At 39.4% G+C, this 22,558-nt stretch overlaps 1 protein-coding gene across 2 annotated transcripts in view; it reads left to right on the forward strand.

The window, feature by feature from the left end:
- Nucleotides 1-22,558, forward strand: part of sorcs3 (sortilin related VPS10 domain containing receptor 3) — a 244,175-nt gene that overhangs the window by 185,288 nt on the left and 36,329 nt on the right. For both annotated transcript variants that reach the window (XM_044190684.1, XM_044190685.1), the window contains 9 exons: nucleotides 2,235-2,381; nucleotides 4,655-4,757; nucleotides 5,936-6,012; nucleotides 6,905-6,996; nucleotides 8,217-8,324; nucleotides 9,549-9,666; nucleotides 9,776-9,909; nucleotides 13,272-13,385; nucleotides 16,403-16,574. In XM_044190684.1, coding sequence (XP_044046619.1) covers nucleotides 2,235-2,381; nucleotides 4,655-4,757; nucleotides 5,936-6,012; nucleotides 6,905-6,996; nucleotides 8,217-8,324; nucleotides 9,549-9,666; nucleotides 9,776-9,909; nucleotides 13,272-13,385; nucleotides 16,403-16,574 — 1,065 coding nt within the window. The remainder of the gene's footprint in view (nucleotides 1-2,234; nucleotides 2,382-4,654; nucleotides 4,758-5,935; nucleotides 6,013-6,904; nucleotides 6,997-8,216; nucleotides 8,325-9,548; nucleotides 9,667-9,775; nucleotides 9,910-13,271; nucleotides 13,386-16,402; nucleotides 16,575-22,558) is intronic.

The following is a 22,558-nucleotide window of genomic DNA, read 5'->3' on the forward strand; positions in this document are numbered from 1 at the left end:
TTGCTTGTCCAATAAAGATGCTCCATCTTCACTGAATAGCAGCGTTTTCAGATTGGCAGCCATGTTTTAATCTATTGAATATTTTGAAATGGACGTATGGGCTCTACTCCTCTCGTGATCATTCAGAAAAAGGTTGAGTGGTTAAATGTAGATTTTAATGTGGTGTGGGTTTAGATTTATTCAAAACAGTCTGTAAAAGTGAAATTTACAGTGGCTTTCATTCTGTAGAATACAGAATAAGTTTAAAGCTGCAGTAATAAATATTTCTTTGCTAACATGTTCACCATAACAACTTTATAAGATAATATGTCTTTGCTGTGTTTTCAGCTTGTTCTGCTCCAGGAAATTGTGATCATTGAAGAAAAAAGAACAGCAACAAGAGCACTTCTGTTGCCCCTCACACCCATTGGTGCTCTATGAGGGGGAAAAAATAATTTCAAAGAGGAAAGAATATGCTTTGAGTATGTGGCATACAAAATCAATTTCCATGTACTGTGGATGGTTAAGAGTAAAAACGCCTCTGATAAATAAGGGCTAATGCATGGAGTATAAAAAAATACCCCAATGCATATCAGCACACTTGCCTTCCTCAGGGTGTCTTGACACACAATGAAACCAGAAACATAAATTGTCTAATTCCACACACCTGTCTAAAGCTGAAACCAAGAAATGCAAACACATTTTGTAGAAAATAATTGATACTATAGATCAGCTGAATTGAAAATAACCATTTTTTGCAGCTCTATTGTAAAGTACAATGTACAGGGATTTGTTTTGGGAACACTGCTTCACAGATACAGGACATTGAATTTATATTGGTGTTGTGGTATGAGATGATGCAATAAACTGCAATGGTTGCATTTAATGTTTTTATATATATGATTATATAAGTGTTTTTAGATGTGTCTGGAATGCAAAAAAGAGTCATGAAATCAAGTCAACCCCCTTCTGTGTCATTTAAGAATTCCCTAGTGTATGATAATAGGACTACGTCAACAGAGTCCAGTGCTTAATACAGTCTCAGCAAATAGAGATGTTTGTTTAGAGAGAATGGTAGACATATCTAAATAAAATATAAAATTTAAGATGTTGCACTGTTCACCACTGCTTCACTGATGGTAGCAGAGATTATTAAAACCAGCTGGGTGTTCACTGTCTTTGATCACATGCTGCAGCCCAATCTTCATGCTTTATTCTCTTTTTCATTTCTACTTACTTGGGATTCAAATAGCAGAACTGCTTTAAATCTTCATTGCACAAAATTACAAACACTAAAATGTTGGAGTATTCCTTTAATGCTGCACTGCTAAGAGTAATTTCGGCTGTAGAATAGAGATCTACGTCTGTGTCCTTCACTTTGTTGTCAAGAAAGTAGAGTGTGGGTGGTGTGAGTGATGGATAGAGAGAAATGTATGCTGGTGGGGACTCGTGGTTCTCCTTGTTTGCGTGCAACTGTGTGTGTGTTTGTGCGTGCACGTGTGACAGAGGAGGTGGAGGCAATAAATAATTACTGCAGTGATTGACAGGTCGGTTTGGATAACGACAGGAGGACCCTCGTTAGCTGCATCCATTCTGAGCGCCATGTTTCTATGACAATGTCAGATGCACTGCCTATTAGTGCCACTTATACAGATGCGCCCCTTCAGGGAAGGAAACACGTCCAACTGGAGCCCCTCACTATGGCAACCACTTGGAGTGACTCTGTCCTTCCCTTTGCATATCACACTTTGGTTTAGTTGAGGAATATGTCTAATCCCTGAATGACAGCTAGCAGGGAGGATTTTGGAAAATAAGTCTGTATGAGTGTGTTTTTATGTAGGTATGTGTGTGTGTTTGAGGAGATTCAGACTGACTGTGAGAAAACAGACAAGATGTCACTTCTCAACGGTCATCATTTTGGAAATATGGATTGCTGAGACGCGTAAGGAAATAATTACAGCTAGCACTTAGCACAGTATAAGAAAATGCAGCCCACTGTGCTGATGGTGTCTGGCAGACTGGCAGCCGCAGCAAGAAAGGATAAGCACACCATTTGCATTTAACTGAGCTTGTGTTGTGAGGATTGCTGCCTCAATACACAAAATGCCCTTTCTGATGAGAGTACTGGGTATGCTTTTTCATCTGCAACTGAGAACTAAACTGTTATGGTAGAGATAAATCTAAAATGCTCCCTGCTGGTTTACATTAAGAGAGTAAAGATGAGATTCAACCGGTTATGTGTCTGTGTCCATCAGGTGGCAGGAATTAAAGGCATGTTGATTACTAACAAGAGGCAAGACAACCAGGTCAAGACCTACATCACCTACAATAAAGGCCGGGACTGGAGGCTCCTGCAGGCTCCTGCTACTGACCTAGATGGAAATGACATTCACTGCATACTGGTAAAATACTGTACATTTACTGTAGCTCAAAAGATTTTTCTGCATATGTTTAAAAAGACATGTAAATATGAAATGTGAAATTGTATGACGCAAAAGAACAACTTATTGGTTTCCAGGTTGATAAGTCCATTATTGTTTTTATTCCAGTAAAAAGTTCATTATTGTCAGTCCTCATGTTTTCTGGTCTGCACTCCTTCATCATGCTTTGCCAGAGATATAGTACCATTGCATGCTGTCTATGCAATGTTCAGCCTCTTCCCGACAAAAAGTGCTCAACAGTGTCAAATGTTTTTGGTTTTTTTTAGAACAACTTAAAAAACAATCAAATAAACCATAAGACAAGTCAAGTGTAAATGTGCTATCATTGTCATTGTTTCACAGTGAAGACTTACCACTGCATTAAAACTTATTTATTGGAAAAACATGCAGGAAGTGGTGTCTTAGTATCATCAGTAGCGGTACAGATGATCTTTACAGAATGAATAGTGCAGCAAAGAAAGCAAATCTGTCAAGCTCCTGCTGTGACAATGTTCTGGTACATAGTGATAAATAAGCCATTATTATGCACAATGGATTGTTGTGGCAACACAACTGAATGAATGTAATGGAAACTATCATACGTAAATATATACAGGGAATGTGTTTTTCATATTAACTACTGTAAATCTGGTGATGTTGGCTAAATCTTATTATTATTATTATTATCCACCAGTGGTTTACTACTGTCCTCAGCGGCAACTAGTGGTTTTAGTAGTCGACTAGTCGAGTGGTTGGTGAAACCCCTTGTTCACGCTCACACAAGTACAATTATTTACACCTGGAGGCTGCCCAGTAAAACCACAATCTGATCTGCAGTTAAGGATAAAGGATCTTGCTTAAGGGCACCACAGTGATAGAAATGCAAAAGCGACAAATGGTGCTCTTCTGTTTTCCCCACCCAGACCTGTTCTGCCAGTTGGGGATTCGAACATGCAAGCCCACTTCTCTCTAGTTCACTGCTAACTCTTTGGTTCATCAGGAAGATCCTTCAATGGACTGTTCTACCACTGACCTTCTGGAACAGAGCTGCAGGGCATCTGCACACAAAAGCCATTGATTAACAAATAATTAACATTTGTAACTGCAGACCTGGATTATTCGACTCTGACTTATTAACATTTTTGTTTATTATTTTCATGCTTGAATGGGATATCCACTACCCAGAGACTTTTTCACTTCTTGACAAATGCAAAGGTGTTTTTATTAATGGCTTATAACTGATGTAGGGTGCCTTAATAGAAAGTGGTACTGAACTGGCAATGCAACCCTCCACCTTTACCTCTTCAGTCCCAGACTCCATCGGATTTCAAATAGTGTAAAAACTAATAAAATAAAATAGAATTCTACAAGAGTTCAGTTTTACCATTTACTGCAATGTCACACTGTGGCCTAACCTAATATTAGTATTTAATATAGGTGTTTTTGAATGATAAACACTGTGGAAATTGCAAATTGTGCTTTAAAAATTAGGCAGATAAGGTGCTGCACTGGCTGATCCAGATATACTACATGTGTTGGCGGCGTCTTGTTCCTCATTAGATAGCCTTCCTGCAACTAAAACCAACAGGATGACTGTTAGGAGGAATCACGTTTGAGACATTAGGAGGACTTCATGCTGTATAAGAGGTGATTTCGGGGCTGTGTGGTGTGGCTCACAGGTTCCCTGTGATTGCACATTCATGTGACATTTTAATTACTGCCGTAGATTCCTTTTGATTACCCCGTTCAGTCCCACTGCTCTTGATGTCCTTACATCAGTGACACTCTGTCTGCTGCAAAGATGAAAGCAGACACGTTTTTTTCTGCTCTGTGAACAAATGTAATTGTCTTCTGTTGTGTGCATGCCATGGAGACTTGGCTTCATACTTTAATGCAAATGCCATTGCTCTTTGTATTAAGGACAGATTAAAAGCAATTAGCAAAACTTATGAAGACACAGTTGGTTCTCTTTGGGAGACTAATGAATCTGGCTTGTTTTGTGATGATTTTGTTTTTGTTCTACAATTTTGTCCTGACCCTGTCATTTTCATAATGATAAGAATAAGATTGATTTATATCATATTTACTATAAGTATGATCCAATGTAATATATCACCACTTAGACAAAGTGATGTGTACTCTTGAAAAATCATTTCTGTCGGAAATTAGTATTAGTTTTCACATGAATATGCAGTATTTTGACATCTTTGCAACCTATTTCTTTTCTCTTTAACATTTTTATTCTTCTTCTGCAGCCTTTCTGTTCACTCCATCTCCAACTGCAAATGTCAGAGAACCCTTACTTGTCAGGAACAATCTCCACCAAGAGCTCTGCACCAGGGATCATAGTTGCCACAGGTAGGAGAAAAAACTCAACAGAAGTTGTGCATAGTAAAACCACTTTGATAAATTGTAGGATGATATGTAACATATTTCTACCACAGCAACTTCTTTTAATATCCATTTTTGTGATAAAAACAATTTCTATCCTCAACTTGCCACTTCGAAGTAAAAACATTGCAAGTTATTTTGGATGAAGAGTTTTACTGTGATCCTCCCAGTCAGCTACTAGACTAGTTAGTGCAGCGCCGCTGTGACCCCTCCATGCCCTCTCACTTAAGCTTCTGTCTTTAACACTGGCCACAGTGCACTGCAGGATCTCTACATGCAAACATGTTGTGGTTCGCATGTCCACCTGCTTTGCACGTCACCAGCCAATTATGTATGTGTGGGAAAAGTTTGCGTTGTGCAGTGTCTGTGCGCCTGGCAAGTGTAAGAGCATGTGAAAGAGTTAAGGCACAGGAAGAGCGATGAGTTAAGACAAAATAGATGTGTTAGCACCAGTGGTGGTTTCAGCAGAAAAAGTCTGCCTTTTGCCGTGTGAGTGTGTACGTTCATGCATGAGTGTGTGTTTGTCTTTGGATCTGTCTGTTTTGGTGTGTGAGAGTGCTGAATAAACATACATCTCCACTGCCATGCTTGCACAGTGTGTCTTTGTGTGTGTGTGTGTGTGTGTGTGTGTGTGTGTATTGCTGGCCAAGCCTTTGCTTTGGCACTGTGATTCACTTTGCCCGCTGCGCCTTTTAAGACGTCAGCTGGTGCAGAGATCATCTCACCAACATGACAAACACCATCCAGATCAAACACATGCCTATTTACTGAGCCGTGGCCAAGATAGTAGAGCAGATCAACAAAAGAAGCTAGTTCACTTGCAGCACACTCGCAGGAAAAGGCTTTGGAGGCATTGTGTTGTAACACTGCAAACTGCCAAAGCGAAGGAGGCGCCCGCCTTCCTCCACATCTCACATTATGTTGCCTCAATGATGCAGGCATCCATAGGAATTAACCCAGGGCTTTCTGTGTGTTATTCATATGAATCGAGAGACAGCAAGCTGAGCTGGGAGTCAAGCCAGAGGAATAAATTAATCCCAGAAGTGGTGTGATTGGCAGCATGTATTTAAAACACATATTGCCCTTTATCTGTGTGATCTGGCAGTTTTGTTGTGTCACATATTCTGTTGGCATTTCCACTGCAGGAAATATTGGAGCAGAGCTGTCTTATAACAACGTTGGCATGTTCACGTCATCTGATGCTGGCAATAGCTGGAGACAGGTGAGCTTCACACCAAGCTTCACACTGCGATCAAGCCAACTAGCAGACTTATACAACACTTTGAAACGTTAACATAACAGCTACTGGCTTTCCAAATCTATATTATATTAGGGTGTCTTGTTATAGCCCCACCCCCCCTTAGTTACTGTTGCTACACACCTGTCAAGCTTTCCACTCCAGCAAGTTTAATAGGCCTTTTTGTGTGACATTTTCGACATGTCACAAAATAATAAAATTAATTAACACTGAATTCCATTTAGCTGCTTCAGTTTCAGGGTCCCAGTATTGTGCATGCTGGCTCACTGTCACACTGTCATGGGACGCTGGAATAGAATGGAGCCATCATTAATGTTATTAGTAACGCCTGTGCGTTTCCTACTGTGTCAAAATGTCTGCTGTGAAAAAAAGCCATCATAACAGTACCAGATTTACAACTGGAAATTCATAGTACTTTGTGAAACAATGGGTCCTTGATATCAGACAGAAGTAAGCAAAAGCAGGCTTCTTTTGCCAACTGAAATAACCTTTGCTAGCGGATTCTATTAGCTCTAGCCTGCTAATTAACTGTTTGAGTTAGTTGAAAACAACGAGCCAGTCTCCTGGCTGAAACCAGAACCTTGTACAAGGTTCTTAAATATGTACTTGACGGCTTCATGCATGATATCGTGCTAAATGATAGAGATTAATGCTACAGTTCCCAGGTCTGTATCCTCATTGGTTAATGTTCCATGTGGAAGACATGTAAGTAAAGGAGCAGCATTCTTTTTGAATTGCAGTGTAGAGCTAGTTAGCCCCAGTATTACAGTACAGTATGATAAGGAAGAATGTAAGAAGAGACTGTTATTTAATTGTTCATTGTGCCATAAGGGTGAATTTCTGCATGTCTGCTCAGATTTTTGAAGAGGAGCACAATGTGTGGTTTCTGGACAAAGGAGGGGCCCTTGTCGCTGTCAAACAGCCATCTGTGCCAACCAGACACTTGTGGTACGTCCATTTAGATAACTTTTTTGGACACTATTCCTTACTGAAATTGCTTTTCTAATTTTCTACAGCTAATTTTAGGTCAATTCAAGCCGTATAGTCCCCCAAAAAAATGTACACGTATATATTATATGATCCATTTAGCGATGCACTTTGACTGTGGCTCTTGCAAAAAAGAAAAAGTCATAGGCAGTCTAATTTGAGAGGGGTTTTTTTCAAGCCACTTATCATTAACAGCCAGCAGTCTGAGCCCCCCCTTTTAGTGTTTTCATTAACACATTGCATTCCTTTTGCCAAATCGGGTGCCTACGCTTTGCCTCAGTGCCGTCTAATCCAAGTGAGACCAGATCTGTTCTACAGTCGCTTTTGCAACAATTCTGAAATTAGTTTTAGAGCCAGTGAAGCGTAGCCTGCTGGGTTTTTGTATCCCAACCAATTTAAGTGCAATGGTAGAGGAAGTGAAAAAAATTGACAGATAGAAAGAAGCCTGTGTATCTCCACAGCCACTGTACAGCAGCTATGGAACAGTATTGCTTTCTCAGCAAGTGTTCAGTTAAACACTTCCCCTGCCTGAATCTGATAATAGGTGCATGTCAACGCTTTTTCTGTTGTCATTGCTTTCAGCCAAATGAAGGGACTGGGGTTTTTTAGAGGCAGTAAGGGGGGATTTTCTGTCTTCCAAGCACAGACCTCAGTAGTGTTTCAACCCATGTCACACCCAGGTACTCCTAGTTGTTCTCACTTCAGCACTGATGTTGATAAGCTGTCAGAATCAATAGAGCCCTGGCCCCGATGATGAAAGCCATCCAATTCTTTTTATTTATTATTTTTCTGCTGTCTCCTCTCCCTCTGCAGTAGTTGAACATGAAACATTTCTATTCTGGTCTTGTTTTTCTCACCCGTGTAGACTTTACCCAGGACCCGTGACTTCGCTCTTTTCCTTTTTGACATGTGCTCTGAAAGCAGTTTTGTGCATCTTTGCTTTGATAACCAGACGGACTGTCTCTTAAATACCCCTTTAATGCTCAGCCTTTTGATATTTACCCAAACCTACAGTAACTAATTGCACAGAGACTCTGAGACTTGTCTGTTGAGACAAGCCAGTCATCCTGATCCACACCTAAATCCCCCCCTTTGACCAGGCTCTAATAGAGAGCGTCTGTTTCCGTGCCATTGCTGTTGCTGAGTTTGTGATGGGAATGTGTTCTGACATACATTCACAGGGTCAGCTTTGACGAGGGGAGGCAGTGGACCCAACACAGCTTCTCCTCTGTGCCTCTGTTCGTGGACGGAGTCTTGGTGGAGGCTGGGGCCGAAAACCAAATCATGACGTAAGTCCAGAAAATCCGAAAAGGGATGAATGACATGGTGAAAGGTGTTGATTTCTCTGTCCTTTTAGGGGCTATTGTGGGCTGAGTGAGAGGTGAATGGTGTTTTCTCTATTCTGTTCAGCCCTCTGGGATATTTAAAGGACCAGTGTGTACGATTTAGGGGGATCCATTGGCAGACTATGGCAGAAATGGAATATAATATTCATAAGTATGTTTTCATTAGTGTGTAATCCCCTGTATATAACCTGTAAATAAGAATCGTTGTGTTTTCATTACCTTAGAATGAGCCCTTTATATCTACAGAGGAAGCGCCATGTTGCACCGCCATGTTTCTAGTGTAGCCCAGGACTGGCTCTAGATAGGGCCTTTCGCGTTTTTCGAGCGTTTCGCTGCCACCGTAGGTTCTTCTACATGCTTGGAAGGGCAGGGTGAGGCAAGGGGTATTCAGTTGGTTACAATCTGCAACCTCACTGCTAGATGCCACTAAATCCTACACACTAGTCCTTTAAAGCTCTGCGGTATTTAGTCTTTATTAAGCCACATTTCTGAGGGACAGGTAATGGGTCATGTAAGCTGTTAGTCAGACCTTTGTGGATATTAAGTCAACTGCCAAATGGGTTTGATCATAGGGAAATCACTTGATGATGGCACTGCTGTCGTTAAACCTTTAAGCCCCTGAAAACATGGTTTCAAATGTTAAATATTGCTCTATAAAATTAAATAGTCATGACTAAATAAGCAACAATCATAGTCAAAAACATCTTTAGTTATTTAGTTTAATACTCAAAAACTGTCACATCAGGACTGTGTGGGTGTGGTTTAATCAGATTTGATTGACAGGGACTAAACCATCCCCCCAAATATCATCACATTTAGATTTGAATATTGCCGCATAATGATCGGTTCATGGAAGTACAAGAGCCTTTTTTCTTATTTTCTAACTGGGTTCCACTGCTTGTTTCTTGCCCCATCTGACTTCATATTAGCGATGTTGCCATGTTGCCAGATCTAAGCAATTACTTTGGGTAACACAATGTTATTTTTACCAATGATGGCCAAAACTACAAAGTACACCCAAGTTTTAATAAACCTGAATTATCCTTTAACGGACAGAGGAACTATGTCGCCTCACATTATTTTAATCATCGTATATGTTTCCGTAGACTTGTTGCTTATGATTTACCATTATATATTTTTCTTGAAGTTTGCCATTTGCCTCTGCAGCTTTTTTGGACACTTCAGCCACCGTTCTGAATGGCAGCTCATCAAGATAGACTACAAGTCCATCTATAGCAGGAAATGCACAGAGGAAGACTATCAAACCTGGCACCTACACAACCAGGTGAGAAAAATAAAAAATATCATGCGCTGCATACATGCATGTGTACCACTGTTCATGCCATAAAAAGAAATATCACTCACAGTACTGATGGTGCTTATTGTGCCAACAGGGTGAGCCATGTGTGATGGGACAAAAACAAATTTACATGAAGCGCAGGCCTGGAAACTACTGCATGCTGGGAAATGACTACTCCAGAATCCTCTCAGCTGAGTCCTGTATTTGCCGAGCTCATGATTTTGAATGGTAAGATGATGTGTGCCTTTGTATAATAGCTCCTTTCTTCATAATCGTCGAGGGGGATTATGTTTCTCTCCATTGTCTGCTAAAGGAGAGCTTCATTAACAACAATGTTTGTTCTCCAACACTGCCACACATGTTGAAACACTCAAAGGAAGTGTTTTTCAGTAATCTTTTTTAGAATTTTTCAATGCGTTACGACTTTAATTCTTTTCTACTGGGCAGCTGCCAAATGTGAGTGTTTGTGACAGTATGAATGTGACTCAGCAGGTCATTTAGTTAAATGCTGTGCCCAATCAAAAGCTCCTGTATGTCAAAGTTAAAGTAAAAAAACAGCCCTGACTTCTTAAAAAAACAGCTGCCATTCAGTAGCCATTTGTTATTTTGAAGTTCATCCACTCAGCTTCCATTAAAATTCCTCTTCGGTCCCCTTAAATATGCTTTCTAGGTTGATCTAACCTACCTACATTAGCTACAAACAACTCACTCACACATTACTTCAACTCTGTAACTTTATAAGCTGAATTTGGTGACTGAAACTGATGTTTTGAGCTATAATGTTCTTACATACACTTTCTTTTCTTAATGGTTTTCTAATACCCACATATGTTACTAAACCCACTGAGTGGATGCAGACGAAAATTTGCTTGATGGATGGGTGCTCTTGAAGAAATACTGCACTTGTAATTTCATCTGAGTCAGTCCATTGCTCTGCTGAAAAAAAAAACAAGTTACAGATGGTCATTTGTTTAAAACAACCTCTGAGGGAAAGCGAAAATATGTAAAGTGGGTGATTTATTCCTTACGGGGTGTGTCATCTTCTGTGATCAGTGAATTAACAGTGCAACAACTGAAGCATGTAGCCTGGACAACAGAGGAGACAACAATGGTGTTCTATATAAACACCATTTCCAAACTTCGTCCTAGAGGCCAATTTTTAGCCCTTTAAATGGAATCCATTGCATATCTCTTCATGTTCTTATTAATTTACTCTATTTGCTGTGTGTTTTCCAATAATCTGATAAGTTTGGGATCGTTTTACACAATTTTATTAAAATGTCTGTCTCCGTCGCATCTGACTATGAGCTCGCTATGCTTGTAATTCTGCTGAGACGATGTGTGGATGTGTGTGTGTGTGTGTGGATGTGTGTGTGTGTGTGGTGGTGGTGGTGGTGGGGGGGGGTGTAAATAGTTTCAATTTGTATGCAAATCCTTAACACTTGTATTTTTTATCTTGTAATGACAGGGAACAGAAAAAAGCATACAGCAGTTATGTAAATAGTGTTTGTAGAAGGTCAGAGAGTGAGTGCTAATTTGTTCCCATTCCCATTTCTGCCTGTCTATCTTGCTCTGTCTCTCTCTGTGGGGAATTATTTGGCAGATGCTTAAAATGAGGATTTAAAAAACCATCAATGCAGAAAAAAAGCTAATCCTTTAACTTAATTTGAGGTGTGAAGAGTCTGTCACATGATCGGCTAAAATACATACTTGTTAGCCTTGTATGAAATAATGGTGCTGTGCAAGGTGGAGCCCTGCCAAGCAATGCAATTTTAGCATTATATTGTACTATATACAGTACAAGAGGCTGATTCAGCAAAGATTAAAGCTGGATATCAAACCCCCCCCACATTCTGAGGACCGACTGCTTGTGTTCTACTCCAAGTGTTTTGGCAGTTTGTCATTAAAAAGTAAGTAAAACATAGTGAGCATACATGACTCCTTACAGAAAACAATGTATGGGTTTTTTTCTAATGTATGGAGTTTCCCTCATTCGTAACACTTTTTCCACGTGCCGTGAGCAAATCTGGCAAGAAAACAATATCTATTTTAAACAATAGAAATTGATATTATATATGATAGAAATGATCTGATTCTGATAAATAATATCCCATGCTTGCCAACCCTTTTGATTTCTCTGCCCTTCTCCCTCCTGTTCTCCTGGAGTGTTTCCCCCCCCCCCCCCGCATGATAAAATATCAAGTAGTATCCACTGTATTTATTAGAAATAGTACCACTGCTGTTTGTGATTGTGTTTTTTAAATTACCACTTATTCCGCATATTTGTCAGTTGTCTCTAAACAGAGCGCGAGAGAGACGAGCATCACAATGAGCAATTAACACATTATATCTCAACAAACAAAATCAACAATTCTGTACAGTGTCTCAGCTGGTTGCCTGGAAACTTCATGGGTACAACAAGACTACAGGAGGATACTCTGCTTTGTTGTTTTTGCCAAAAAATAGTATTAGCACTTAACTCTCCTCACCTGGCTGTTTAAAGATTGCTAAGCATTACAGGTGCTGATAGGTCTGTTTTTCGGGCAGAGCTAGGCTAGCTGTTTCCCCCCGCTTCCAGTCTTTTTGCTAAGAAAACCTAATCACCTGCTAGCTCTAGCTTCATATGTACCTTACAGACATGAGAGTTGTATGGACGTTCACATTTAACTCACGGAACCTAACATGTTGACCTATTTCTTTAGGACATTAAACACTGATACATTGAGAAGCTTTTTGTTAAATAAAAAAAAAAAAAAGGTTTGTAGAAAAACATGTTTCTGTTCCTCAAACTGAGGTACAGAAAAAAGTTTAATTTCGGTACTAAAACTTTCGTTCGTGTTGGCGCCAGTATCGAAGAAAAAATCAAGCCCTACCAAAGCTGATGTTGTTGTTTAAATGGATTTCTTCTAATATTTAAATGTTTCCCAGGGACTAAAACACATCACCAATTAAGAGAGATGTGATTTTTTTTTTTTTATCCACGACCCCATTTCTGCTTTAACACTGTTGTACACAATCTCACTCTCAAGATATGCTTTTGTCTGTTTTGTCCCTAAGGCACCATACTAACCTTTTACCTCTTTGGCCATATGCACCTCTGCAACCAATCTGCCTTGACAGCTTGTTAACGAATAATTCACACTGTCGTAATCATATAATCAAACTGGACTAGTCAGTCACTGGCTTGTTGGTTTTGTTTATTTGTTCTGGCTTGGTGATTAATTGATAAATCAATGTCATGGCCATTATTAGCGTGGGCACTTGCTTACCTTGCTTTGTTAGATGTAAATCATGGTCTGATTGGAAATGCTGCCAGGCAAGTGAGAGTTAGTCATCCTTGTGTATGGTAACAAATCCCCCTCCAGGGTGTGTTTCCACACACACTGCTTTACACTGCTGCGGTGCATTTGTCAACAGTGGCCTTAATCAATACATAATAATGATGCGTCTCTGTGTCAGAAAGGCCCCTGATTACCGGTAATAAAGAGATAGATAAGACAGGGATGTGGGACACACTGTATGATAATATGTCCCTTTTCACGTGCTGATATTGATCAGGTGCCATGTGGATGTGCTTTGTTGTCTCACAGTGATTATGGATATGAGCGGCGAGGCGACGGGAACTGCCGGCCTGCTTTCTGGTTCAATCCCTCCACCGTCTCCAGAAGCTGCAGCCAGGGTCAGAACTACCTCAACAGCACAGGGTAAGGACTGTGTGATTTACTAGGAATTCATATTTATACTGAATATACATACACACATTTATGTGCATTTTTTCTTTGCACAAATGTGTCTGTTTTGGATGCTTTCTCTTGGATGCTCAAGCAGTTTTTAGAGCAAATACTGATCACAGATTTAATACGATAATATGATTAGAATCACAAAACTCAATGAGATGCTGTGCGGCAAGAAGCAGTTGCTCACAATCTGGTTTTAATACGTTGGCTTACAATGTGGGCATTCAAAACTCTGATACATCCATAAAAATAATCCTGCAAAAGTTCATTTGTTTATGAAAGTGCTTTGAAGTTATCAGTGTTACCGAAATCGCCTGCCTAACCACATCTCCAGTCCTTCAGCGGTTAACACCACCATCTGGAGTCTGTGAGGAGCTGGACAGAAGTGGTGGAAAGTAACTAAGTACATTTACTCAAATACTATATTTTAGTACAATTACTACATTTTAGAGAGAAATATTGTGCTTTATACTTGACTAATTTATTTAAAGAGTTTCCCTACGGGGATCAATAATAAAGTATTTCTGATTTACCAGCTACAGTTACTTTGATATTACATAACACAAAACATATGATCAACTCATAAAATATGATGCATTATTACAGATTAAAGGCCCTGCATACCCACACAGATGTTTGCAGTTATTGTGGCTGATTATACCTGCTCAGGTTGGACTTGAGCAAAGGTATGCTAAGATTTACTTAAGGTCACAAAACTCAATGTACTAATAAGAATCATAGAGTGCTAATGTTGCGCCCCGGTAAGGGGGAACTAGAGAGAAAAGAAGCGGACATGATGTTGTTGGCTTCAAGTCCAATGTGTTATGCACAAGCAAATACATACATTACGTGTTCACCAAACTTCACAACAAACAAATGTGTGCGCTGCACTTCTAAAGCAATGCACGACAGAAAATACATGCACCGTTCCTTTAACAGCCAACACTACAGAAAATATATGTATTTTCTCCTTAATGAACTACAACATGCAAATATGTATTGTCCCCCTAAGAAACTACACAATTGGGAAAAAAAACATGTACAGCACCTTTAAACAAACGGCATAATAGGCATGCCTTGTCTCACATTGCCGTTATTCATTTAACCTTCAATTTCCTTCCTTAAACCTTTACCTTTGTCACACATATAGTGGTTATGCACCTACACATTTAGCACATCGACATTGCTATTTTAACCATACAAGATGAATACAGACAAAACCCACTTTCTTACTGCTGGGCATGGCTCTGTCTGCGTGACCCAAGCTTGCATGCATGCTGCAGCCCTGCCAACACTTTGATGTTTAGGCTAACTAAATCCACTTGCTAAAATCAATATACAGATATGTTACGATAAGCGTGTTCCTTGCAATCATAGAAAACATATGTACGCAGTTAAACACATTACAACCATTGTTCTTACCTGTAAGTGGGACACAGAAAGAAATGAAGCTGACACAATGTTGCTGCCTTCAAGTCCGAAGTGTAACGAACGAACCGCGAGAAACATGCTCCCCCTGCAGGAAAACCCAGAAGACCAGAGCAATCAAAACACATCTCTATTCCGAAACAATGGATTACATATATCAACTGATAATTAAACTTAACAAAACATTAGAAAATGTTGTTTCAAGTGCATTTTCTCAAAACATTAAAGAAAGTGAATTAGAGTGTGTTTTCAACACATACTGTATTTTTACATTCTGTGTACATTGGTATATCCATTACAGTAACTTGTCCTGCAACAAAACTAGCAGGAGAGTGAGAGTATGTGAATCAAGGTCTAGTCTGAGAAAAGGTCTTATCAGGCAAAAGAAGTGGAAATAACGGTGGAGCATTGGTGTGAAGGGTCATTGAACTACCAAACAGTTTCTAAAATAAGTAGTTCAAATTAGCTCCCGCTCAATCAGCTACATTAAAAGGCTGCTTACATTTTAACGTATCAGTAATCTTGTGCGCACAAGATAAAAAATTAAAACTTTCAGGAAATTCTGTCCCTATAATGAAAACTTGTATTCTCATTTTCTGTGCAGGACTTGTACTAATAAAACTAGTAATATTGCTACTTTAAAGCAAAACTGTGGATCTTTTGTTGAACAACGGCCACTGTGGCCACAAGTGGTAATTACAGGACGATTGCACAGTGAAATTGCAAACGTTCTTATTAATGTCAGTTACACATCATCTAGCTTAAGTTTGCTAACTTTAGCTAGCATTAGCCACCATAAGCTACCGGTCATACCTGGCCATACCGTAAACTACCTGAGTGTGGTGAAGGGGTCAGGTGGCCATGACGAATCTGGCATCGAAAACACTGTTTGAGTAACATTTGTTTAGTTGTTTAACCTGTTTCACCACCATTGTGTCTGATTGACTAGGGACCACCAATCAGATACTTTGTAAGTGAATATTGATCATTTCCAATCACTTCCCAATTGATCAGAACATTCCTGCTTTCTGTTCGCTTTGTAATCACTTAACTCAACTGAACTTATTTCAGTATCCAGATTTACTACGTTAAAATTACTATCACTGCAGTACACCATGTAGGTTTAGACACTTGTGATAATAATTTCTTGATACTAAACATATATATATTTTGTATCTGTGGTCTAATAATGATAATGACTTTAATTCCATTTTCTTTCTTGTGCCAGCAAGATGTTTTGTCTGTGTTAGTTTTGTGGCTCCCCAGGGGTCAGACACCTTGAGAAGCTTGATCACAGTGGGAGTGTTTTTATTCTCTACCACTGTGATTAAGTGTCTCAGCCTCTGACACAGCTTCTGTTGTCAGTTGTCAGGCTCAACAGCTGTACTGACACACCACTCTGAGTTCAACAAAATTGCAAGCTCATGTAGCATCTAGGATATGATTCAAACACTAAAGGAATGTGTAGACTTGAGTAGACTGAACTGAAAAAAAAGGACAAAAACAATAAAGTTAAAGAAACACTCTCAGTTACATTTTTTTTTATCTTTCCAAAGATACCGTAAAGTGGTGTTGAACAACTGCACTAAAGGAGTTAAAGAAATGTACACGGCCAGAAAGCAGCAGTGCCCCAACAGACCTCCTAAAGGACTCCTGCTGACCACCAAAGACGGCAAACTCACTGCCAAGCTGGGCAGCAACGTCACCTTCCTGGTGCATCTGGATGAGGTTAGAACACAACCAACATGGCTACTTCACTGGTCTAGCTAGATAACTGTTTCCCTCAAGCACTGATTTATTCCGTTGATTTTTACTTAAAGCTGCATTAATTGATTGTCGGCCACCAAGCGGCAGAAAAACCCTTTGACAGATACGTATCAACAATGTTTATTTTTGCTAACAAGTTAGCAACAATGTTCTACTTTTACATCTAGCAGACAAGGTATACAATTAGCATTCATTTGGAGTTGGGTTTCTAATGATTATATGTCCAATATTCACTCTCCTTAGCTAAGCTATACAGCCACAAACGTAAGCTACAAGCTCAGCTGTAAGAAGCTAAAATGCTCCGTAGAGCTGAGGGGTTAAACAGAGTCAGGTGATAATTCTCTGTGGGTTCATCACTGATTGACCACTTTCACATTACAGATGTGTATTAGTGCAGCTTTAAACCTTTTTTTCATATTTATGTATTTGTTCAAAAGGGGAAATACCAAATCAATTAATATTCTCCTAAACAGACCTTAATCAATCAGACGTCAGTACTTGCCAGGTTCACATCCTATCTAGAGGGACAACATTTTTTGTCTCTTTTGGGAATCTGTCAACATCATATGTGGGTCCCTCAGGGCTCAATACTGGGTCCACTGTTGTTCACTTTGTACATATTGCCTCTAGGCCACATAATCCGGAAACACAGCATGTGTTAACATAATCATGCTGATGACACACAGTTACCTATCCTTGTCCCCTGGATACATAAACCCTGTTAAATCACTGGTTAAATGTATCATAGATATAAACAACTGTCACAAAACTTCCTGCAGCTTACACACAATGACACACAGTACCAAATGTGTGAGTCATTTCATTCAGTGTTAAAAAAATATTTATTATAGTAAGTTTAAAGAAGCATAAAATAAAAGTAAATGTGGTAGTTACTACACAGCAATGAATGAGACCAAAGGTGCTGCATGGAACTGAGTTAAAAAAGGTATATTATTTTGTCTATAAAACATTGTTATATATAGTTTATAGAACCCTAAAGCACAAATGAGTGAGTCTGCTGATTCCTATGAAAGTAAGCTCGTTCTAAATACTCTCTAAAGTTTAATAGAGTCAAATGGCTTCAAATCGCCCACGCAATGCAAGAGTACTGAGCCAGAGGCAGAAGTAAAAGACCTCACCGGAGACCCTGTTAGTGAGAGAGAGGCACTGTGTTCAAAGCCAGGCCTGCCAGGCTGCCTTGTCGCTAGGAAACTCCCTCACGTTACTCAGGCAGAATATGGTCCGTTGATACTAACTGTGAGTGTTTTCCTACCACTGCAACAGCTCAAGGCAAGTGTGTGTCCCCCGGGGTCTTGTCCAGGCCCAGTTGTCATATTATTGTGTGATGAGTTGAGGAATTGAGGCCTGTTTCTTTCATTATGAGAGGGATTGTCTGATTGAAAGGGGAGGGGGGTGACGGAGGTGGGTGGCAGAACGATGTGATAAAAAAGAGAAGTGTGGTAAAGAATCATTATGGCATCAGACCTATTTGAGAAAATTCTCAAGATGATTTCAAAGTTTAATTTATATTCATGAAGCCTGCGCTGGCTGTATTTCTTGGGGAGAGTAAATGCCCTTAAATATTTAATGGGCAGAGGACTCTGTGGCACACAGCCACATTTGAAAATAAAGAAGAAATCTAAAAAAACATGGACACATGTTTTGGGATATGATAAGATCAACACGAGCACATGGTGCATTTTCATGGTCAGAACTGTATAGTATTGGTTGAGGAACCTGTTATGCAACGCAATAATTACAGCTACAGATAGGCTTTTCACTTTTCACTAAGCGGCTGGCAAAGAAGTGATTGACTTGTGCCTAAATGACATCAACCAAATCTCAAACAATTCATGAAGAATTTAACTGCCATTCCATTTTTTGCATCAAAGGAAGGAGACACAGGGAATTTGAGATACTTGCATATTGACTTTATTTTCTCTCCGCCAGTTAAAATAGTTTGGTGTTTGGAGTATATGGTGTATATCCGTGGGGTGGTGGACAGAGAATATATATAGGACTATAGAATTGAGACATTTTTCATGCACAATCTTGGTATTTACCGAATCTTGTTTAAATGGCATGTCTGAAATGCATGAGCTCATCTTTGCTCAAAATACAAACTGCATGACAACATAAATGCAAATAACTGACTGCAGAGAAAAGTTCATTGCTGCACCTGTGGCTCGTGGAAATTCCCAGGAACTCTCTAGTGAAACTATTGTGAAGACTCTCCTAAGAGGCTTACAAAAACTGCCACTTGAGTCTGGTGCTGCATCCAAACTATGCACATTTGCAACCCTAACAATGTACTAACCATTATACACATCATTGCATGCTGCATGTGAAAAAATTTTAACAATTTGCCAGGGCCCCTGCCACCGTTTAGGACACAGGGGTCATGTCCTCAGTCCTGTCTTTGGGAATGAGTGTTTTTGTAACAACCTGATCAACCTCAGATTAAACAATGAGATATGACGCGTGAACTAGTGAGCTTTAGATGTCCTGCTATGTGGATATTTTTTTTACCTTTGTACAAAGCCAGACTAGCTTTTTCGCTGTTCGTTTTTGCTAAGATATAGGTACTTATTTTTTAAATCCTGGCTACAGCCCTGCATGTTGCCAAGCTAAAGCCTGAAAAACAGCGCTTACTGTATGTACATCACATTTTGTTTTCTGTGGCAGATTCATTTTTAAATCAAGTACAACTGATCAAACCAGATGGTGACACAGAGCGAGCACTGACTTCCTGCCCGTGGATAAACTGGCTTCCCTCTTGGTTCAGTGTTGTCATTAGAATTGGCGTCACTTTCGCTGGCAACACTTAACTAACTAAAGCTTTGCCAGCTCAGTGCTTAAGTTGGAAAGTAGACACTGGTGAGAGCATGCTTCATTTTTGTACTTTCATCACAGAGACACCAACAATTATTTTAGGTTATATAATAGCTTTGTAATTGTCTCCTTAAGGTGTAAAAACTTGAAAGGATTTATTTATAACAATTGAATTGTCTTATTTTAGTAATTTAGTGTTCAGCTTGATGTAGTTTTGTGGTCCCATGCCCTTGAAAAGTAAGCACTCTTATTTTCCATGAAGCACCGACAGTGAACTACCTTTTTTTCATTTATGTCAAGCAATCATTCCAGTTAGATTTAAAAAAGATAGTCCAGTTAATATATTATGGAAATTATGAATATGTCAAAATGTCGTATGGCGATTCATTGTTTTTTTCTTCTTCTTTTGGCCATTAGGGGCAGCAGAACACGCTGTCAACACAACATTTTCATGCATATTATCACCTCACAACATGTTAGCAAACAATTGCCTATTTACACATATAGAGAAACATTAGCATTTATTTTGCGTGTGTTTCTGGCCACCTGACGAATGTAAATCCAGGTAAAAATTAATCATTTTTTTAGACCTGGCTATAATTTACACCATTTTTTTCTAGTGGCCATTTAACTTCCCATGGCTATTTGCAATTGTGCCCTCTAAAATCAAATAATGCGAACAAAAAGCCACAAAAGTCAGACTAGCGAATAGCACAACAGTAGCACAAGAGGGCTACTGCTTGTCAAGACACCATGTATTACAGTGTGAGCACATACTCACAGCAAAGCTAGACATCTCTTAATATCCAACCACAAGGCAGCAACATGAGGGCAAAACCAAAATAGAAACATCCTATCCTCAATATCACCATTACAAAATGGTCCAAAAAATGATTTTGCACATTTTGTTTAGAATTTAGATATATCAATTACTAACATACACATGTAAACAAAGGGGTGAAATGCAGGAAAAATTGTCATATTCAGTTGGCTTTATGAAAAGATAAATTCATGTTTGTATTTTTTTAATGATTTAACAAAATGTTCTGCTGGAAGTTAGCTTTTAGCTATATCTGGTGCAATAAATGTATTGTGCATTGAATGATAAGATCATTTTCTATACCCCGTCTGAAAAGCATTTGTTTTGTTGGAAGAATCGCATATAAAATCCTGAGACGGAATGAAAAATCAATTCAGTTAAATCAAGTAAAAAAAAAAAAATACAAATATGAATTATTCTTTTCATGCCAATTGTTGTTGTTAATGTTGTTAATAAGGACCCCCCCCCCCCCCCGTCATTTCACCTCTTTGTTTACATGTGTATGGCAGTACAGTTAGTAAGTGATTTTATCTACAACAAAATGTGCAACATTTAACATTAAATATTTTTTTGTAGAAATTTCCTTTTGTATAAATAACATAATTAACAACAGTTCTCTTTAAGAAACATTGTTTCCAATAAATAGGTGAAATCAATTGAAATACTGAAATTAAACCATATAATAAGCTGAAAACAGCTGTCTCTCTTTCCATTTCATAGATATCATTTTTGATATCATGTTTTCACACATCATACCTCTTACGAGAACCTGTGATGAAAAGCTCTTGATCATAGAAAAAAATACACCGTTTCTAAACAGTTGACAAAATATTACAATGCATACATTTAACCCTCACTGCAGAGAAAAACAACAGCGACTCTACTGCGGAAATCACCAAAATGACTTTCAAGCATTACTCACAGCAGCAGTGTCTTTTGTTGTCACACATCACGTTGACACGCACCGGAACAAAATGCTGGCCCCGTGTAGCCGAACCCTGGTCAGCCCGTACAACAATGCTTTCATTGCGAACCAACACGGATGTCCCAGCCTCGAGGCTCCAGCCATGATGTGTTTGGATCTGCTCAGCCCTGGGAGATACACGCACACAAAGAGTGACATTTAGAGAGATGGGTCAGCATCAGTCTCATGCAGATTAGTGAATCCCATTGTGGCTGATATAGAGAGCATGAACACAGAATGGACAGCAGACAGCAAGAAGAGCTGAGTGACATCGGCGACATGCCAGCTCATTACAGCTCATAACAATGCACTGCGCTGTCAAAACCCTGTTCTTAGCTGTTCTCCATTCTCTCCAGCCACTTATCGAAGATATCATTTTTCAGGCAAAGTGGCATGAAATATCCCCAGAAGCCTCGACCAAACCTCCCGCGTTTTCACACTTGGAAGCACGCAAAGAAGGGGCTCAGGTGGCGAGGGATGGAAGGAGCAAAAGAGCAGGAAAGAGAAGACTAACAATAGGTGTACTGATTTTGTGTTGTGTATGCATTTTGGTGAAGCCAGCATGCTAATGCAGTGTTACAAATGAAGGTCCCAGTAGCGTCGCGCTACAATGTGCCGAGGGGAGAATGGGAGTTTGCCTTCGCAGGCCTGGAGGGATGAGAGCAGATTTGGTCGCCGTGGCAGCTGGAGCCACCAACACTCGCGCCGTGTGCTGATCCTCGGATAGTGCCAGATGCGATTCCCAGAGGAGGCTGTGCAGGCAGCCGAAGACTCGCACACCATGCACAGGCAAACACGGTGGGGTGGTGTGCATATACACAGACGCACATGTGCACACACAGGTTCGGAATCATCTCTCTAACTCTTTCTGACACTCACACATTTATAGATACAGCAATCCTACACCTTCTTAACACTAGTGATATTAGGTAACAAAATCATTTTCGACATTTTACAATTTAAGGACACAGCACACTGACTGACGAGCATCTAGATCATCAGAAATCAAAGCTGAATGTAAAAATCATTTTATTTATGAATTCACTTCTAAACAAATCAGCTGTTTGCAAGGACTTCTTGAACAAAGTTTCATGATTTTTCACTATTTAATATATATTAATGTTTACCAGTTTACAAGTATTTACTTGTAAACTGGTAACCAGTTTACAAGTATTTGCTAAAATTGTGAAAAACAAACAGTATTAACGCTTGTTTTATGAAACAAACAGTTTTCTAGTCAGGCAAAACTTTTGAAGCATAACACCATATTAATTCAACACAAGAGACATTAGTGCTTTTAGTCTGGAAGAGAAATAATTGAAAGAAGTG

This window comes from Siniperca chuatsi, linkage group LG3 (genome assembly GCF_020085105.1).
Source record: "Siniperca chuatsi isolate FFG_IHB_CAS linkage group LG3, ASM2008510v1, whole genome shotgun sequence".
Lineage (NCBI taxonomy): Eukaryota > Metazoa > Chordata > Actinopteri > Centrarchiformes > Sinipercidae > Siniperca > Siniperca chuatsi.